Source organism: Physeter macrocephalus, chromosome 21 (genome assembly GCF_002837175.3).
Source record: "Physeter macrocephalus isolate SW-GA chromosome 21, ASM283717v5, whole genome shotgun sequence".
Classification (NCBI taxonomy): Eukaryota; Metazoa; Chordata; class Mammalia; order Artiodactyla; family Physeteridae; genus Physeter; species Physeter macrocephalus.
The window spans coordinates 47,982,640-48,001,750 of NC_041234.1; the positions used below are offsets into that span (position 1 = coordinate 47,982,640).

At 40.1% G+C, this 19,111-nt stretch overlaps 1 protein-coding gene across 2 annotated transcripts in view; it reads left to right on the forward strand.

The window, feature by feature from the left end:
• The window catches only part of LOC102994964 (chromosome-associated kinesin KIF4A), a 129,938-nt gene that overhangs the window by 65,510 nt on the left and 45,317 nt on the right, over positions 1-19,111 (forward strand). For both annotated transcript variants that reach the window (XM_024116551.2, XM_024116552.3), the window contains exons 7-13: positions 1,605-1,663; positions 1,778-1,883; positions 6,677-6,733; positions 7,760-7,945; positions 14,297-14,400; positions 15,595-15,739; positions 16,477-16,587. In XM_024116551.2, the coding sequence (XP_023972319.1) occupies positions 1,605-1,663; positions 1,778-1,883; positions 6,677-6,733; positions 7,760-7,945; positions 14,297-14,400; positions 15,595-15,739; positions 16,477-16,587 (768 nt within the window). The remainder of the gene's footprint in view (positions 1-1,604; positions 1,664-1,777; positions 1,884-6,676; positions 6,734-7,759; positions 7,946-14,296; positions 14,401-15,594; positions 15,740-16,476; positions 16,588-19,111) is intronic.

Below are 19,111 nucleotides of genomic sequence, written 5' to 3' on the forward strand. Positions count from 1 at the left end.
GGGAGGATCCCACATGCCGCGGAGCGGCTGGGCCCGTGAGCCATGGCCAATGAGCCTGCGCGTCCGGAGCCTGTGCTCCGCAACGGGAGAGGCCACAGCAGAGGGAGGCCCGCATACCACAAAAAATAAATAAATAAATAAAATAAAATAAAATGAATTTGTTCTAAAATATCAGAGAGGAAAGAACCAGGTCCTTCTGTCACCTTAAGTTCTGCCTAATCATCCATAATACCAAGTAACTCCCCTCACTAAGATTTTAGTTCCTTTCTATCTCCCTTCCCCTAATGTCACATTTCATATCCCATCCTAACAGCTGCCATGGAGAGAGAAAACATCTGGAAAATTAATTTTAACTCCTTTTACATATGGTTAATTTTCAAATAGTGGATCACTATGTAACTGACTACACCAGTTCTGTGTCCTACTACATGTGTGATAGTACCCTCCTGGATCAGTGTGTGCTGGCTCTGTCACTAACATTGTTCTACTAGTCTACATACAACTCAATCTTTGATAGCATAGTGATTGCCAGAAATGAAAATGAGTTTCCACCAAAATGTAATTGAACATCTGTAATTTATACACCTTCATGCATCAGTGTACTCCAGTCAAGGAAAGGTAAGCTGCTTAAAGATTTATTTAAAGGGGGCCAAATCCTAGGTCCATTGTAATGTCCATTACTAGCAGAAGGGTGAAAATGGGATCTAGGGGATTTTTTATATACAGTTTTCTATCTCCAGTGCTACATTTTATGTCTTTGAAGTAACTCTAGAAGCTGTGCTTCACATGTGAGTGTGGCTAACATAACAGACAGTACTTGTTATTCTAGCCATGTACCCATCTGACCTTTATAAGGTTGTTATAATGGCTGCCCAATAGGTTTATTGTTTGATGTCTTGTCAGAACTTCATAACGAGCACAACAGTTTTGTCCTATATAAACCGTCCTTCCCAAATCTGTTGCAGCATCTAGCATGTTACAGATACTGTGACTGAAATAAAATGGAAAATATCAGTAACCCTTCCCAAAATGTAGCTGCCTCTCTGCCATTTCTTCTTCTCTGCCATCATTCTTATGCCTCATCTTTTTCTTGCTTTCTTTTGCTAAAACCAGTCTACCATATCAGATAGTGTAACTTGAAAAAACCCTCAGCTCATATTCGGTGTGAGGCCCTTTTATGTTTTAAATGTCCTTATGGTGGGGCTAGGGAACAGTGTAGTGTAGGAGGCAGTTTTAAAGCAAGTGGGTTTTTTTGCAAACAGCAGGGAGTAGCATGCCAGGAAGTATTGCTTTTTCCCCTAGTTGCAGAGTTCTCTATGGAATTAAGGCTTCACGCTCCACCCTATAGTCTGAGCCTCATGGCAAGCATAAGACCCAGCTGCTTGGATGCTATTTTTAGTAGCTCATGTTGACTGAAGGGCTAATTTCCATGACTGTTAAAAAGCACATTTCTCGCTAAATAACCGAAGCCCACTAAATCCTCTATTACAGCAAAGGAGTTAGCCTCTCTACCTAGGTTTTAATCCATAGGAGCAGAAGAGAGGGCCTAATTAGGTGAGGCTGTCAGGCAGTGCCACTGATGATCTCCTGGGTCTTTGTTGCAGACAGAACAAGCGAATGAAAAAATGAACGCCAAGCTAGAAGAGCTCAGGAAGCATGCAGCGTAAGTTTCCTACCAGATGTTTATTAGTGACCTATACCACCTTAGTACATAATCACGGACCCACTGGCCTTTGCAGTATGATTAACCCTTGGGTTCCTTTGCTTGAATTTTCAGCTGCAAAGTGGATCTTCAAAAGCTAGTGGAGACTTTGGAAGACCAAGAATTAAAAGAAAATGTAGAGATGATTCGTAACCTGCAGCAAGTGATTACCCAGCTATCGGTAAGCCAAGTAGGGACAGTGTAAATAGGCATATTGCTTTCGTTTGTTTCTCTTGATGCATATAAACATGTCTAACTCTGCACCTTTTGCTGAAACAACTAGATTGTGAGCTGTTTGAGGACAAGGATCATGGATCATTGGATATGATCTGAATATTGAATTAGTTAAATCAGAAACACTCATAAGGGCTTCCCTGGTGGCGCAGTGGTTGAGAGTCTGCCTGCCAATGCAGGGGACACGGGTTCGTGCTCTGGTCTGGGAAGATCCCACATGCCGCGGAGCGGCTGGGCCCGTGAGCCATGGCCGCTAAGCCTGCGCGTCCGGAGCCTGTGCTCCGCGACGGGAGAGGCCACAACAGTGAGAGAGGCTCGCATACCGCAAAAAAAAAAAGAAACACTCATAGATCACACGTGCAATGGCACATTAATATTTCAGTATTCTAATCAAACACTGGAAGCAGCAACACAGTGGTGCAAAATTGCCTGGGTAGCACGAGCAGCAGTCATTGATTTGCTGTCCTTTCAGTGTAGGCTAACTTAATAAGAGGCCTTATACCATACCCCAATTTTAAATAAGCTGGGTTCTGACAGATAGCATAGAGCCTCCAGGGAATACCGTAGCTCTCTTTTATAACCAGTAATAAATTAGTTTGAATGATCATTCCGCTATAAGTTCCCATTTTTATTTATAGAACTAGTATAGTAGTTGTGGGTGGGTTTTGTTGGGAGGGTGGTGGTTTGTTGTTTTACCCAGAAGAAACATTCTTACAGTCCTACCATCCTAAAAGCCTCTTTTTATTTTTGGTGTTCCTTCTCTATCCTAGTACTTAAGCATAGATATTTTTTTGAAAAATTGAAATCATATTATATTATGGGGTCATGGTTGGTAAAGGGGCTATGGTTTGTTTTGTTCCATCTATACCCTCTTGTTTGTTATTCTGAAGCAGGAATGTGTATGTAAGTGCCTGGTAGTAATTCCTAGGTCTGAAACAGAGGTTTTAATTTTACCAGAACAGTGATTCTCTACTCCGGGTCTTGCCCAGTGTTTTCTAGAGTTGTCAAAAGGGTATCACAAAATCACCCGCACCTCTATTTTACTCTTAAAGAGTCAGTGAAAAAAATACCATACAATATTGTAGGGGGAATGGTTAGAATGGCCAGTTCAAGAAATTAAATGAGTAAACTTCCAAAAGACTAGAAAGCAGTGTTTTAGAATAAGTAGTACTGTACAAAATTATTACAGGTAGTCCAAGATGACAGTTCATTTTCCTAACAAACAGGCCATAGTAACTGAGAATCTGAGCTCCAAAGCCAGACAAACCCTGGTTTGAAGTCCATTCCGCTACTCACTAGCTGTGTAACCTTCCTAAGTACTATATTGATATTGAAAGAAAATAATCCAAGTGACTCAAATCGAGGTTCAAGGCATTATTCAGCTGATGTACTCAGGGATCACCTGAACTCCAAATAACTCCCCGAGTTGAAATAGGATTGGAGTTTCATACAGTGAGAAGGGAGAGGTGTGATTCCTTGTGGTTTGTCTCAGTTGGCAGTTTTTGTTGTTAATTGCTGTGTATCTTTTGGTTGGAGGATGCTCCAGTTTTCATGCTTCTTGCTCAAGAACACTGGTACAATCCCATCCTGATAAATGTCCAATTATTTTCAAGAGTTGTTCTTGCAAGCCTTGTTTGTCAGTTTGCCAAGGTTCACAGGTGGGAGAGGTGGCAAAAATCCTCTCTCATGTCTGTTTTAATCCTCTTACATTAGCAATATGAGCAAAGTGTGGTGGGAGCCCAAAGGAAAGGGTGATTAACTGCCTAGAAAATTCAGGAAGAAAAAACTGGGTCCTAAAAAATGAATAGGAGTTTGCCACACAGACAGAGGGGAAAGGACGATCTATATAGAGGAAAAGGTATATGCAAAAGCAAAGAGGTATGAATGTTTAGAACATGGTAAGAACTTCATTGTGGCTGAAATATAGAATGTGTACTAGAGAGTGGCTATCACAAGGTTAAATTTCACCATCTGTAATCGAGGTGAAGCGTCTTATATATGAAAACTTTGTGTGAACTGCCTCAGAATTCAGATAATCTAGACTGCAGAACCCTACTGGATTCTAAGTTTATAAGATCAGAAAAGAGTAATCCAGGGCAGCATTGTTCGTGGCCACCACACCGATCTTAAAGGATTCCACGCCACCTCTTTGAGTCACATGGGAAAGATGAAGAAGGAAACTAATGGAACCAAGTTAACAATATAAGAGAAGGCATATCTTCAGTGAGGATCTGGCAGTATGACTGGTGCCTGGCGTGACTGTGGAGGAAGTTGCTAGTGGTGGCTGGCTCAGAGGAACTCTAGAGAATTGCTGTGTCTGTCACTAAAATTCACTTGGCATGTGCAGCAGGAGGGTGCTAAAGATTGCCACAAGCTGATAAAATCCCTGGCTTCCATCTACCGTCATGGTCAGGTAGAGTAAATCCTTTTACCCTGGGCTCCTGCTGGACTCTTGAATCAGAGTTCTCTGTGTCTATTGTTTGGAGACCCTCCCAGCTACATATTTTTTTTGGAAATACACAACAATGTATCCTGTGGCTTTTATTGAGACTCACTACAGTGAAAGCAGAATGTTTTAAATGTAAGTGCTTGTGCCCTTCATTCTGGATTAAAACTATTTTTATTATAAGTGATGGTTGAACACCCTCTTTTCAGTTATGAAGGCAGCCATTGTTCCTGGACCTTTCTCCCAGGGCTTTAAGTGCTAAACTGTACTATTTCTTCCTTTAAAATATAATTCAGGCAAACCTTGTTGCAGTTACCTGTGAGGAAATTGATGCAGTCCTTTCAGTTCCCACAAAATCAAATTTTTTTTTGTTTTTACCCCTTCCTCCAAGACCAGTTCCATAAAAAGCTTTTTGCATGCCCAGTAATGCTATTGCCTACAGCCTACAAGCACAAACTTCATTTTGGAGGGTATTACTGGTTAATGTAGCTCAAAATACCTGTTCCCGTAATAGTCCAGTTCCCCTGACCATCACCTTCAGCAAATCATGTCTTTTTATTACAAGAGATTCTCAGTAGCCTTAGAATGAGGGAGAAAGAGGCTGTTAGATTGAAATAAATCCTATTGTTATATATTTACATTTAGGATTATAAAGGCATAATCCTGCCATGTTCATGTAGAACGTGTCACCAAAGCTTAAACCTTAGCATTGTGAAATTTCATTGGGCCAAAAGGTAAACCCACAGTAACATGTCTTCTTCAGGGCATGTTGAATCGGATCTACTTGGATCCTGACCCTCTGGAAGGTCCTAGAAAAAGTCTCCAAAAGCCAGTGTCATAGGCCCTACTAATCTAGGATAGGCCTGTAACTAGTCCTTTTACTGAGACTTACTGGGAGAGAGAAAAGGGTAACCATTAACCTATAATATATTGAAGTGCTCTGTTTTTTAAGAAGGATTTAGTATGTCCTGCCCTTGGAGAATCACCAGTAGTGTAAATCATGATGAGAAAGGATGTAGGAATACTGGGGCTTCCTTTGAATTCTCTTTGAGTCTCACTGGTTAGGAATTTCTGGGCAGAATAAGGGAAATGCTTTGCAAACAGCATTTACTAAGGGCCTTTTTTTTTTTTCGCCACACTGTGTGGCATGCAGGATCTTAGTTCCCCGACCAGAGATTGAACCCATGCCCCCTGCACTGGGAGCATGGAGTCTTAACCACTGGACCACCAAGGAAGTCCCATTAAGGGCCTCTTTCACTTCTTGCCTTAAAGGTACTAAGATTCAAGTTTCAACAACTATGTAATGTTTCACTGGGCTGGTGCCGAGACTCCCTGTGCTAACCCTAAATTCTTGCCTTGCTATTGAGCCAATAGCTCTTTCATCTATGACCTTAATCATGTGACATCCTGGAAATAATCCTTTCTTCCCAGGGCTTTGCAGAATCACTTAAACAGAAGTGGTAATCTTTATGTTGCAATGCCAAATAAAGCCTAAATTCCAGTGGGGAGAACAGAGCTTGCTCATATGAGAACCTATAAATAAATTAGTCCTAATAAGTGGTTTTAGGTTTCCCTTTTAGGTGGTTGTTGTCCTAATGCCCAAAAAAGGAATGTGCCCTTCTCTGGGAGGGAATCAGTGCTTACCCTTTCCCTTCAACTAACCACTACCTGGAGTAGCTGCATATGATTGGTTCCTATGTATATGAGGGACAAAGTCTGAAGTGTGTCTGACTTCATGAGCACATTTTTCTGGGGCATTCACCTGTGGCGTTTATTTCCTTGTAGAGTGGGCTCTTGCTACCTTGACTGGATATAAGATAAAAATCAAAAATAATCCTTCATCCTATTCACTTTTCTGCTGCATTGCCTTTATTTGCTATGTCTGGTCTTAGGATGGTATGTCCATGAGAACTGGCTAGACCTGTACATTATAGAGGTAGACTTAGTGGTAAAAAACAGAAAAAGAAAGGGTAGAGTCTATAAAGTGGATTGAACTTTGGCCTGCTGGAATGGCTGTTTCACTCTAGCCCAGTGAACTCTGGCAGAGCAGGAGAGGTACAATAAATATGTCAGTGGCCACATGACCCTATTTTTACGAAGACTGCACAATCAACCTTTATAAAGAAGACAGACCCTTGAGAGATGGGAAGTGGAAATGTGGTTGTTGGGGTATATGTGACTACAGAATTGGTCCAACACCTTAAATGGTCTCTATATACACTTGAAAACAACTAAATAACCCATATAAAACCCACTATTAAGCTCCTAAACTGAGACATCATTTCTCATTGCAGGATGAAACTGTTGCTTGTATGGCTGCAGCCATTGATACTGCAGTGGAACCAGAAGTGGTAAGTAATTGGCCCCTTTGTGTAGAACCAGGAGCTTTAACTGTGCCATTTCTTATGATTTATCACTCACCTGAGGAAGAGACTCCCTGATTGCTACCATCCTCCATAGAATGCCTTGGAAATCCAGAAATCTTGAGTGGAAACCTCAGTTAACTATAAAATCCCTAACTTGGATAGTATCTCCCTCTAATAGTATAACTGCTAATGGGTAGCAGAGCTTCTCAGGGATGCCACTTTCCATATTTGCAGTCTGGCTTACTGATTTCTTATTAGATGCTAGTATTCTGCATCAACTGTGTAGCACGTTAAGACGAAGAAGAAAACAAATTAGGAAATTATGGCAAAGTCGAAAAAAGCATTAGAGAAGAAATGGAAGAAAATTTTTTCTCAGCATACGTTTCTGTGGATGCAGTGGTTAAGGGCTAAAAGAACCAAGGAAAATATTTTGAGCATTCAAGTTGCAAGAATAGATAAAATGTGTTAGATATTGGCTGAAGGCTATAGAGCAGAGTCAAAAGGAAAGGATGGACAGTGGTTTGCTTGAGACAGCTTTTTCTCCCTAAAACAAATATATGTTGGTATTTTTTATATTCTGAAAGAAGAAAGATAGGAGGTAATCAGGTGCCAAAGGTCAGCTCTGTGAGAATAAATGAAGCCTCTTCTCCATTTCCACCATTACCAAAGTGCCATTGCCAGATCCCTCTCTTCTCTAATAAGGTGAAAGTAAGAAGTATTGGCCAGATGCATAAAGGAAAGAGCAAGAAACTTGGTTCACTCTAAAAGAATCAGTTAAAGGATATAAGAAATAAGGTTCCTGTGAGAGCAGAGAAATAGGTTAGCACAATTTACTTCTGATGTTTAAAGCAAATGTTTGAGAAGCTACAGTTTTAAAAGAACAGAGGTACTTAAAAAAAAAGGAACAGAGGTACTGATAATGGAGAAGTGGCTGTGAGACTTGATGAAACAGTGCCTAAGGAACTCCAATTGCTTGTTCCTCTCACAAATCATTATCCTGATCTTTTCCAGCAAGTGGAAATCAGTCCAGGGAGCAGCAGGTCTTCTGATGCTTTCACCACTCAGCATGCTCTACGTCAAGCTCAGATGTCTAAGGAGCTGGTTGAGTTGAATAAAGCCCTTGCACTGAAAGAGGCCCTAGCCAAGAAAATGACTCAGAATGACAGCCAACTACAGCCTATCGAGTTCCAGTACCAGGTACAATATTTACTAGGGCACGTAATGTTCATGTCTACCATCTCTCTTTAGTAGTATGGGAAGAAAGCAGGCACACCGTTTTTGATGATGACAAGGCAACATAATGTGCATAGTACAACTGGAGTTGTACTGCTGGTTAAAAAAAGGATATATTCAGTATAAAGAAACTGTAATTTTCTTTCATTTAATCTAATACTTATGCAACAGGTATTTAATAAATAGTTAGATAATGTTATAATAAATGTGGTCCCTACTTGTAGAGAATTTTTTTTTTTTTTTTTTTTTTTTTTTGGAGTACGCGGGCCTCTCACTGTTGTGGCCTCTCCCGTTGCGGAGCACAGGCTCCAGACGCGCAGGCTTAGCGGCCATGGCTCACGGGCCTAGCTGCTCCGTGGCATGTGGGATCTTCCCAAACCGGGGCACAAACCCGTGTCCCCTGCATTGGCAGGCAGACTCTCAACCACTGCGCCACCAGGGAAGCCCAGAGAAATTTTGTTCTAATAACTATGCTGGGATTCTAAGAAAGGTACATTTCTTAGTAGACGGTCTGGGTTATAGTGAGGATTATGAAGACACTTGTAGTGGATGTCACATGACTTGGCAAATGGCTAAAGTGCTTTTCCTAGTGGTAGTCCTAAGTGGCCCTTGCTAATTAATAATCAGGTCTTTACTTAAAGACAAGTCTTGCACTTTTAGGTTGTCCACAAGGTTACCCTTGCTCCAGACCTTATTTTCCCCTGTAGCCTGGTATTTCCCATCCACAAAGGGATGTTAGCAGAACTGGTAGGGGGAAGGGTGGATTGCTTTCCCATTCAGCTATATCCTACCATCCCCAAAGTCCTATATGCTGTTCTCGACAAATCCCTGTATTACTCATACATTTCTACCACCAGTTCCCCTAAGTTTTCAGAGTAAAAACAAGAAAAGTGTTTCTCCTAAGTAATCTTCACCACTTTTTTTTCCCATAGGGCAGAAGTTGCTTCCAAAATAATAACTGAGTTGCCAATAGAGGTGTTATTTCCTTTTTGTTATCACAGTCTTATCTTTTTTGAAACTTATTTTTTATTTATGTCACACAAATGCATGTATATCATTTTTACAGGTCAAATAGTACAATGCTCAGAAAAATAAAAGCAATCTCCTGCCCTACTACCTTCTCCCCTATTTCCTAGGCTTATAGTTTAAGTTCTTTAAGCTGTTTCTTATGACATTTACCTCCAGATTTCTAGATAAGAGTTGGTAGTATAATTATGTTACTTTAAAATTTTTGGACATTTTCAATTGACTTCCCACTATGGGAGATGGGAATATAGCTCTCTTATACATCCCCCCATGCACACTGCCTCACCTCTATCTTTCAAAATGGTTATATCACACTTTTTGATTAAATGAATATTTAGTGTTTAAATTTTATGATTACGTAAGTTTTATAACTGAGCTGCATAGTATACTATGATTCCATTTACTTTCTTATACAGCCTTTTGCATTTCCTGAAGTTAATTTTGGGAGTTCCCTGGCGGTCCAGTGGTTGGGACTGGGGGCTTTCACTGCTGTGTGCCCGGGTCCAATCCCTGGTCAGGGAACTAAGATCCCTCAAGCCACGTAGCACAGCCAAAAATAATAATAATAATCATAATAGTAATAATAATCTCATTTTTTCATTTACTTAGTCTGCTATTTACCTGTCAATAATTTATCTCCAAACTTCTTAACAGAATTATAAAGCTCCTCTCAGCAGTCAAACATAACAGGTAATTTATCAATCCATTTCTTTCTTGAAGACAACCCTCTTGGAATCTTTTGTTCTGGTTTGCTTTCTCTAGGCCTACTGCCCAGCCATCAGCCTGGGACCATCGTCCTGGGAACCTGCGTCACTTCTCATCTCTGTGTTGAAACCGATTCCATGTCTTCCTCATTCTTGGGCTACTCCTTTGTGTTGGTGGAGTACAACCCAAACAGCTTTCTGAGAAAGTGTACATGAAAGGAAAATGTTTTAAACCATTGCATGCCTGAAAATAGCTTTTTGTTGTTGTGGTGGTGGCGGTGGTGGTGGTGATGGTGGTGTTTCTTACACTTGTTAGTTTGGCTGGGTTTAGAATTCTACAGTGGAAATCGTTTTTCTTCAGAATTTTGAAGGCTTTGCTCCATGGTCTTCTATTTCCAATGTTGCTGTTTAGAAGTCCATTATAATTCCTGATTCTTTTTATTTGACCTGTATTTTCCTCCCCTCTGGCAACTTTCAGGATCTTTTCTTTGTCCCCAAATATTCTTTAATTTCACAATCATGTGCCTTGGTGTGGATCTGTTCTCACTTATTGTGCTTGGTGCTTGGTGGGTCCTTTCAATCTAGAAATTTGTATTCTTCTTTAGTGGGAAGTTTTCTTGTATTATTTCTTTAATAATGCCCATCTCTCTATTTTCTTTGTTTTTTCTTTTCTTTTTTTTTAGTAAATTTATTTATTTTTATTTATTTTTTGGGCTACATTGGGTCTTTGTTGCTGCACATGGGCTTTCTCTAGTTGCGGCAAGCAGGGGCTACTCTTCACTGCGGTGCACGGGCTTCTCATTACGGTGCCTTCTCTTGTTGTGGAGCACAGGCTCTAGGCGCGCGGGCTTCAGTAGTGGTGCGTGCGGGCTCAGTAGTTGTGGCTCACGGGCTCTAGAGTGCAGGCTCAGTAGTTGTGGTGCACGGGCTTAGTTGCTCCATGGCATGTGGGATCTTCTTGGACCAGGGATCGAACCCCTGTCCCCTGCATTGGCAGGCAGATTCTTAACCACTATGCCACCAGGGAAGTCCCTGTTTTTTCTTTTCTTGCACTCCTCTTAGTCAGATATTGGATCTCTTAGATTTAGTCTCTGCTTTTCTTATCTCCTCTCTCCTATTTTCTATTTCTTTGTCTTTTTACTCCATTCTCTGGGAGATTTCCTTGCACTCCTTCTGGTGAATTTTTTTATTTGCCTATTTCTACGATTTTTTTAAATCCTCTAATTGTTCCTTTTTATAGCCTTCTCTTCTTTTTTTTCATGGATGCAGTGCTCATCTCTAAGGATAGAAATTAAATTTTGTTGAAGTTTTCTTCTTCCTGCCTTGCCTCTGTTTCGTTCAAATTCCTGTCTTTAGTGTGTTTGATTTGGTCTTTCATGTAAGAAGCTTTCTTCAAATTTCCAGTGATCTTTGGTTATCCATTCATATTTAACAGTGAGACACTAATAGCCAATAGGAAGTTCTGTATGCATAGGTTTCTTTGGGCTGGTCAGTTTCCAATAAAGAAATCTTTCATTTTCCTGCCTGGAGTTGTGTGGGGAGAGTAGTAATATGCCCTATTTCTGGTAACTCAGAGGAAATAAGGGAGTTGAAGTCTCTCCAGTTATATACAGACTTTTAGGGGATTAACCCTATCAGTAGTATGTTACTTTATCCCTGCCTTTTGCTGTGTCTGCTGCCTATGAGTCCAGCCTGTCAGGTTCAGCCCCTCCAGAGAGGAAACCCTCTTCTCCTCGTTGTGGTGCTATGGTACAAATTGGCTTGTTACTTCTTGACATTTGTCCTATAGGAGTCATAGTTTAGCTTTTCCTACTCTAATTCAGTTACCACTTATCCAACTATTTTCCTCATCCAAAAAAGTTTGTTTATATCTCTTGACTGCTCTCTTCATCCTTGTTGATTTATACCCTTTTGGGAGGTCATTTTAGTGGATTTTCAGGAGAGAGCAAGTTAAATACATAGCTCAATCCTCCATACTAACAGGACATAAAATGCAGCCTTTTTTAGGTTGAACTTTGGCCTTTCCAGGATAAACGAAGGATTAACAATAAGGCTGAGAAATTATTCCTCTCTTCTTGTACTCTTGCCTAGAAATGCAGGGACATATGTTCCCCCAGTGTACATCTAACCCTATGAGGGGGTGCTAGTAATGATCTATAGCTATAGCTGTAGTAAGATAACTTGTCCTTTTTTTCCCTTGGAATCAAATATGCTTGAGCTTCCAAACCTTAAAGTTAAAAGGAAATAAATTCTTAATGTTAACAGTACCTTTTAATCACATGTAATTGTCTCTCTTTTTCTAAAAAATAAAGGTAGTTTTTTGTTCTAAACAATATTTTCCTATCACTGTAAAGAATTGCTATAGAAAAATCTGAGGAGGTATAAGTTCTTGTTAGTGAAGACTACCATGAATTATAATAGCCCAGGAGTCAAATATTTGAATAATTTCCCTTGTGGAGCCAGTGAGACTATTAACTGAATGTGGCATACATAGTGAAAAGATACTATTTTTTTACCCATCCCATTGGCAAATATTTTGAAGTGTAGCAATATCGAATGTTGACAAGGGTGCAGGGAAATAAGTACTCTCATACATAGCTAGCGAGAGTGTAAATTGGAATAACCACTTTGGGGGAAAATTTGGCAGTATATATTAAAGTTGAAAATGTGTACCCCCATGACCCTGTAATTCCACTTGTCTCTACCCTAGAAAAACCTTGCACGTGTGCACAGAAGGCATGTACAAGAATGTTTCATTATGGCAACAAAAACAATGAGATAGATCTGTATGCACTGATATAAATAAATCTCCAAGACCAAGTTTTAAAAAAAAGGCAAGTTACAGAATATTATCTACATATAATGTAACTCTGTTTATCTTTAACATATTTCAGTAAGTACACACATACACATACATATATGCACATGTGTGTATATATATTGTTTTTAAATCTATTTATTTACATATATTATTATATATTCTAGGCATTTGCCACAATATATTTAGTAAATACACACACACACGGCATTTACATTTCTATGTAAATGTCTAGAATATGTACATGTCCTTATACATAGTATGTAAGTGTCTAGGAAAAAAATGTCTGGAAGATCTGAACCAAGCTGATGACAATGGTTACTTCTGGAGAGAGGACTGGAATTTTGGCAGGGGTGGGGCAGTCAAGGGGACTTGCCCTTTATATGTATTATCTGGATTATTTTTTACAAGAATGTTTTCATGTGTTACTTCTATAAGTACACATACACACACACACACACATTATTGCCAGTTTAAATATACAGGGTATATAAAGCAGTGAGATTGGTCTTCATTGATTAGATTGAAATGACTAAAAGTATACTTCATGGAAAATAGCTCTTGCCTATTTAGATACAGCCCCACCTAACCTGCCTCTGCTTCTTTTTGTCATTTCAGTACTGGTCTAAGGCCCTTGTATAATCTTCTTGGCTACCAACCACTCATTCAGCCAGTTTCCTTTAATCTTTTTTTGGTTATGAGAACAGGAAGGAATCTGTTCATTGAGTTTTCCCAATCTTGGAAAAACTACCAAATTTCAGTTTCTAGAATTTGTTTTCTAACTGCATGCAGAACTGCAGTTGCTATTGAATGCATATGTTTGAAAGTCCAGAATATAATAAGAATGTTTGTGCAGCTCTTTACAGTTTACAAAATATCTTTACTTTTTGTCTTATTCAGTCTTCCCAACAACCCTGTGAGGTAGATGGTGTTAGTTGTTTACATAGATAGGAAAACTCTCGGGGGTCCCCAAGACCACCCCCAGGTTCAACGATTCACCAGGAGGACTCACAGGACTCAGTGTAAGATTTATTACAGTGGAAATATACAAAACAAAATCAGCAAAGGGAAAGAGCACATGGGGCAAGGTCTGAAGGAAACCAGGTGCAAACTTCCAAGAGTCTTCTTCCGATGGAGTCACATAGTATATACGTAATTCCTCCAGCAATAGGTTTTGACAACATGTGTGAAATGTTGTCTATCAGGGAAGCCTCCCTGAGCCTAGGAGTCCAGGATTGTTAGCAGCGGTAATTCATGTAGGCATTCTCTGCCTAGCACATACAAAAATTCTAGACTCCCAGAAGGAAAGCATGTGTTCAGGATAAATCATAGTGTTTGCACAGTTTAGGCATAATGAGCCACTCTTATCAGTTAGGAGATGGTGGGAATCCTACCAATATCCAAGATCGCAGACATGAGCCGAGGTCCAACTTGCAAGCCAGGTCTGTTTTTAGGATATCAGTCTCAGGCCTGCCACATTAACTCTTGTTTGCATAGAAACTAAGGCTAAAAGAGATGAAATGGCTTTCCTTAAGTTATTTAGATAGGATGTGCTGGACTCAAGGTTTAAACCCAGGCCTTTGGATTCCAAGTTCGTACTTTTCCCACTACATAACTTCATTCTCCATCAAATCAAGTACAAATGCTTTTAGTGTGCAATCGAAGTGGTAAAGTTGAATGCCTAGTTCCTTAAGACATGAGATGTTGAAGTGATTTTCTTGCTTTGCCTTGTAATGCTTTCTTTCTCTCGACCTATAACATTTCTAGGATAACATAAAAAATCTAGAATTGGAAGTCATCAATCTGCAAAAGGAAAAAGAAGAATTGGTTCTTGAACTTCAGACAACAAAGAAGGATGTCAACCAAGCCAAGTAAGAAAAAAGTCAATACTATTATTTCAAGTCCCAAACTGTGTATGAAGAGCCATAGACGAAACAGAGAAGTGAAAGAGCCATTTCCGGCCCCTACAGGATTTAAACCAAATTATGGAGAGGAGACCTAAAACAAAAGAAAAGCTAAGGAACTGAGATTTTAAATAACATCTCATGGTGACAGTAAAATAATGCCATAACACAGCATATGATTAACAGGCAAATAAATTTCTTAGACAGTAATGGCTTTAAGAGTTCAGAGGCAGGAGATATCAGTTCAGGCTGGCATGATCAAGGAAAGCTTTCTAAGAAGTTAGCATTTGAGCTGTATTTTGAAAGATTATCAGGTCTACCAGACAGCAAGTTTCTTTGTCCCTGTGCTGATGGTAAATTAGTTTGTGAATAGAATTAATATTCAGGCTAGCAAATGAAAAATCAATCTAGCCATCCCTTAGCCAGTTAAGAATAAAACCAAGACAAATTACCAGAATATCCTACACTCCCTTAGACCTTTGCCTTTATTGGCTATTCTACCTTCTTTTTACTTAGTGATTCTGTTATATCTCTCTATAGTATCTAAAGTTCATGTTCTTAAAAGTTATGTTGAATGTTTACTGTCTATCTCAGACTTGTATAACAATCATCGGAATTATTCCTTACGCCCAAGTGAAGTGAAATGCCTTCAAAGAACCATCCTTTTAACGCAGAGTGATGAGAGAGTAGTGTATTGAGGCAGCTACATTGTTATTTACACAAAAAATTTCCTTTACTCTTTTTTTCTTTTTCTATTTTTTTTTTTTTTTTTTTTTTGCGGCATGTGGGCCTCTCACTGTTGTGGCCTCTCCCATTGCGGAGCACAGGCTCCAGACGCGCAGGCTCAGCGGCCATGGCTTACGGGCCCAGCCGCTCCACAGCATGTGGGATCTTCCCGGACCGGGGCACGAACCCGTGTCCCCTGCATCAGCAGGCGGACTCTCAACCACTGCACCACCAGGGAAGCCCTCCTTTACTCTTTAGCTCCCAGTGTTGAGATGGTTTTGGTTGTTTGGGTGGGATTCATTATTTAAAGATGGCTATGTGACTGGTCGCCTATTTTATATATATCAAGGTTGTGAACCTGGGAGTCTAATATTATGTCTTTTGGAGTCAGACTTTGCTGCTGCTAGTCCTCATTCCTACAACATCTGTGTTTAGGTTGAGTGAGCGCCGCCGGAAACGTCTCCAGGAGCTAGAGGGTCAAATAGCTGATCTGAAGAAGAAACTGAATGAGCAGTCTAAACTTCTGAAGCTGAAAGAATCCACAGAGCATACCGTCTCCAAACTGAACCAGGAAATACGGGTAATAAACTCTCATCCTTACATTTACCCTATAGAAAATTACAAACATAGGTGTTTTATTTAGAATTAAACTACAGAGGTGTTTGCGGGTGAGAAAATAGCAGGCAGTGCCCATCATTTCAAGTGTTTGAATCTCTACAAATGTCCCTTTTGTAGGACATTGTGCTAGCCATCTAGAATCTGAATAACAAAACTCTGCTTTGACATTCAGAGTTTTAATGTTAGATTCTCTGAAACCAAAGGGCAAGGATACCTTAATATTTAGTGATGACATTCTGACCACTTTCCATGATCATGTGGAATAATTTTGCAAAGTGGTTGCAAAACAACAGACACACAGATAAAATTTTCAGTCATTGAATGTTCAACTTCTGACATCTACAAAGTGGTGGTTACAGGTCATTGTACTGAAACTATTCGAATACAGTGGTTGCTAGGTAGATTTGTCCTTGAGACTTAGTAGATACTTCCTTGAAATTTCATTTATATGCAGTGAATTTAGGGCTGGATTTAGCTTGTAGGTACATTTTTTCTATTATTTCTTCAGAGCATTCATTTGTATAGTCTATGCAAGCATAGCAAGTGGTATTGCAAACGTAATCAGAAAATCTGTTGGCAGGCTTCTCAGCTCAGCTCTGGATTTTTTTTCTCTCTTCTTAATGGTTAGTCTATCCATCTGTACATCAGCCCAGAATAAGTGCAGATGACTACTATTCGTGCTGGTTTTTGTTTCTACAGGTGATGAAAAACCAGCGGGTACAGTTAATGCGTCAGATGAAAGAGGATGCTGAGAGGTTTAGACAGTGGAAGCAACAAAAAGACAAAGAAGTAATCCAGTTAAAAGAACGGGTAGGTAACTACAATTTCTCAAAGTCCTACCTAATGAACCCTTTTCTGGGCTGACTAACATTAAAGCTTCTCTTCAAACAGCTGGTATCTCTAAATATATGATACATTCATGAATTTAACAACTATTTATTAAACATCTACTACATGCAAGATACTATCCACTAGATACCATGGAAAATAGAAAGATGAGTAGTATATGTGTTTTGCTCTTGAAGACTGTCTTGTCTAAAGGGGAAAATGAGACATAAGCATGATTTTCTTCAATACAAGAAATAAAGAGACTTGTGCTTTACAAATAGTCTAAAATACCAATGTAATTAAGAAAGGGAAGCACACTTCCAGTTGGACTGAAAAGACCTTGAACAATAGGGAGGATTTTGATAGAGATAAATGCAAGCATTCCGGATAAATGGAAGAGCAGGAACAAAGACACAGAGATGACAACTTTGTAGGAATATTCAAGGAATAGCGAATGATCCAGGTGGGATGAAAGATAGTAGGAGAAGATTTCCATTGGAAAGACAAGCTGAATCTGGATTGTTAAAGATCTAGGAAGTTTGAACTGTATTTTGTTAGCAGTGTAAAGATTTTTAAGGTTTTTGAGAAACAAAGTGCTATCAGCAAAGTACTGCTTTCCAAATATACATCTGGGAGTTAGGTGTAGAACAAACTGAAGTATTGAGAAACTGGAGGCCAGAACACAAGTTAAGCAGATATTGCATCATCCAGAAAGATAATAAGGGCCTGAATTAGAGTAGCAACAATGTTCTTGGAAAGCACACTGGAAAGGACATTAATTTGGGGTAATTTTTAGCATTGGCCAGAATGTGATATGTTGGGTCAAGAAATGAGAGAAGTACTTCAGGAATGGTGACATGAGGAATGGTGGCATGAGGAGCTTTGTGGACTCTCTTCCCAGCAAAAGAAGCACAACTGGTGAAATGTATTGTCCTAAGGGCATACAGCAAGGAAACGATTATTCAAGGAAATCTACTAAATCTGAGTAAGAACAACAATAGTCTGTGTTATATGAGCCACGACCAACTCTCTCCCTTCATCCCCCTCAGCTCCATGTTGCTGAAGCTTTGTTTCAGGCAAGAGCAGCCAAGAGATCTGGGGATCCCTTCTTCCACGTAGCCTCCATGCAGAGGGTGGAAGCTGTATCCCTGCTGCAGAAGACCAGGACTACTGGGGTCTGACTACCATAACCCATCTAATCGTAGGATGTAGGTTCCATGTCAGGAAACCAGCCAAGAAAAATAGGGTGTGCTGCCACTGGCCAGCATCCTACTCATAGAACACAGATGTCACTCAGAGAAGTGGGCTTCTGTCCCCACCCCCAGGTCCTAAGCAGTGGTGCAGAGGGTTCTGCCCAGGGGGAGGGGCAGGCCATAGGAATGCAGCTCTCCCTAAGGGGACTGACTTTATTTGGGGACAGAGTCTGGGGAAGTTAAAACCTAAAGGTGCTGTCAAAAACAATGGAAATTTTGGTGGTGAGCAATTAAGAGGAGACTGGTAGCTCCATGAGAGCAGCAGTCAGACTATTCAAAGATTTGAATATTTTGAATATTTGAATATTTCATTTGACTGCTCAATGAAACAGCAGTCAAAATATTCAAAGATCTAATGACTGAAAACTTTCTAAATTTGATGAAAAACATTAATCTACACATCTAAGAAGCTCAATCAACTACAAGTAGGATAAATGCAAAGAGATCAATATCCAAGACACATCATGTCCAATTGTTGAAAGACAAAAAACTTAAAAGCAACAAGATAAAATGACTCATCACATACAAAGAAATCCCAATAAAATTAACAGCTGAATTCTCATCAGATCAGGAACAAGACAAGGGTATCCACTCTCGCCACTTCTATTCAACATTGGTTCTAGCCAGAACACTTACTTAGGCAAGTAAAATATATGAAAGGCATCCAGATTGGAAAGGAAAAAGCAAAACTGTCTCTATTAGAGATGACATGATCTTGTATGTGGAAAATCCTAGAGAATCAACTGAAAACTATTAGAACTAATACATGTGTTCAGCAGGGTTGCAGGACATAAGTTCAATGCACAAAATTTGGTTGTGTTTCTATTCACTAACAATTTGAAAATGAAATTAAGAAAGTTCCTTTTCTTGGGCTTCCCTGGTGGCGCAGTGGTTGAGAGTACGCCTGCCGATGCAGGGGACACAGGTTTGTGCCCCGGTCTGGGAAGATCCCACATGTCACAGAGCGGCTAGGCCCATGAGCCATGGCCGCTGAGCCTGCGCGTCCGGAGCCTGTGCTCCGCAACAGGAGAGGCCACAACAGTGAGAGGCCCGCATACCACAAAAAAAAGAAAAAGAAAAAGAAGAAGAAAGTTCCTTTTCTTAATTGGCACAGTGGTTAAGAATCCGCCTGCCAATGCAGGGGACACAGGTTTGAGCCCTGGTCCGGGAAGATCCCACATGCTGCGGAGCAACTAAGCCCGTGCGCCACAACTACTGAGCCTATGCTCTAGAGCCCACAAGCCACAACTACT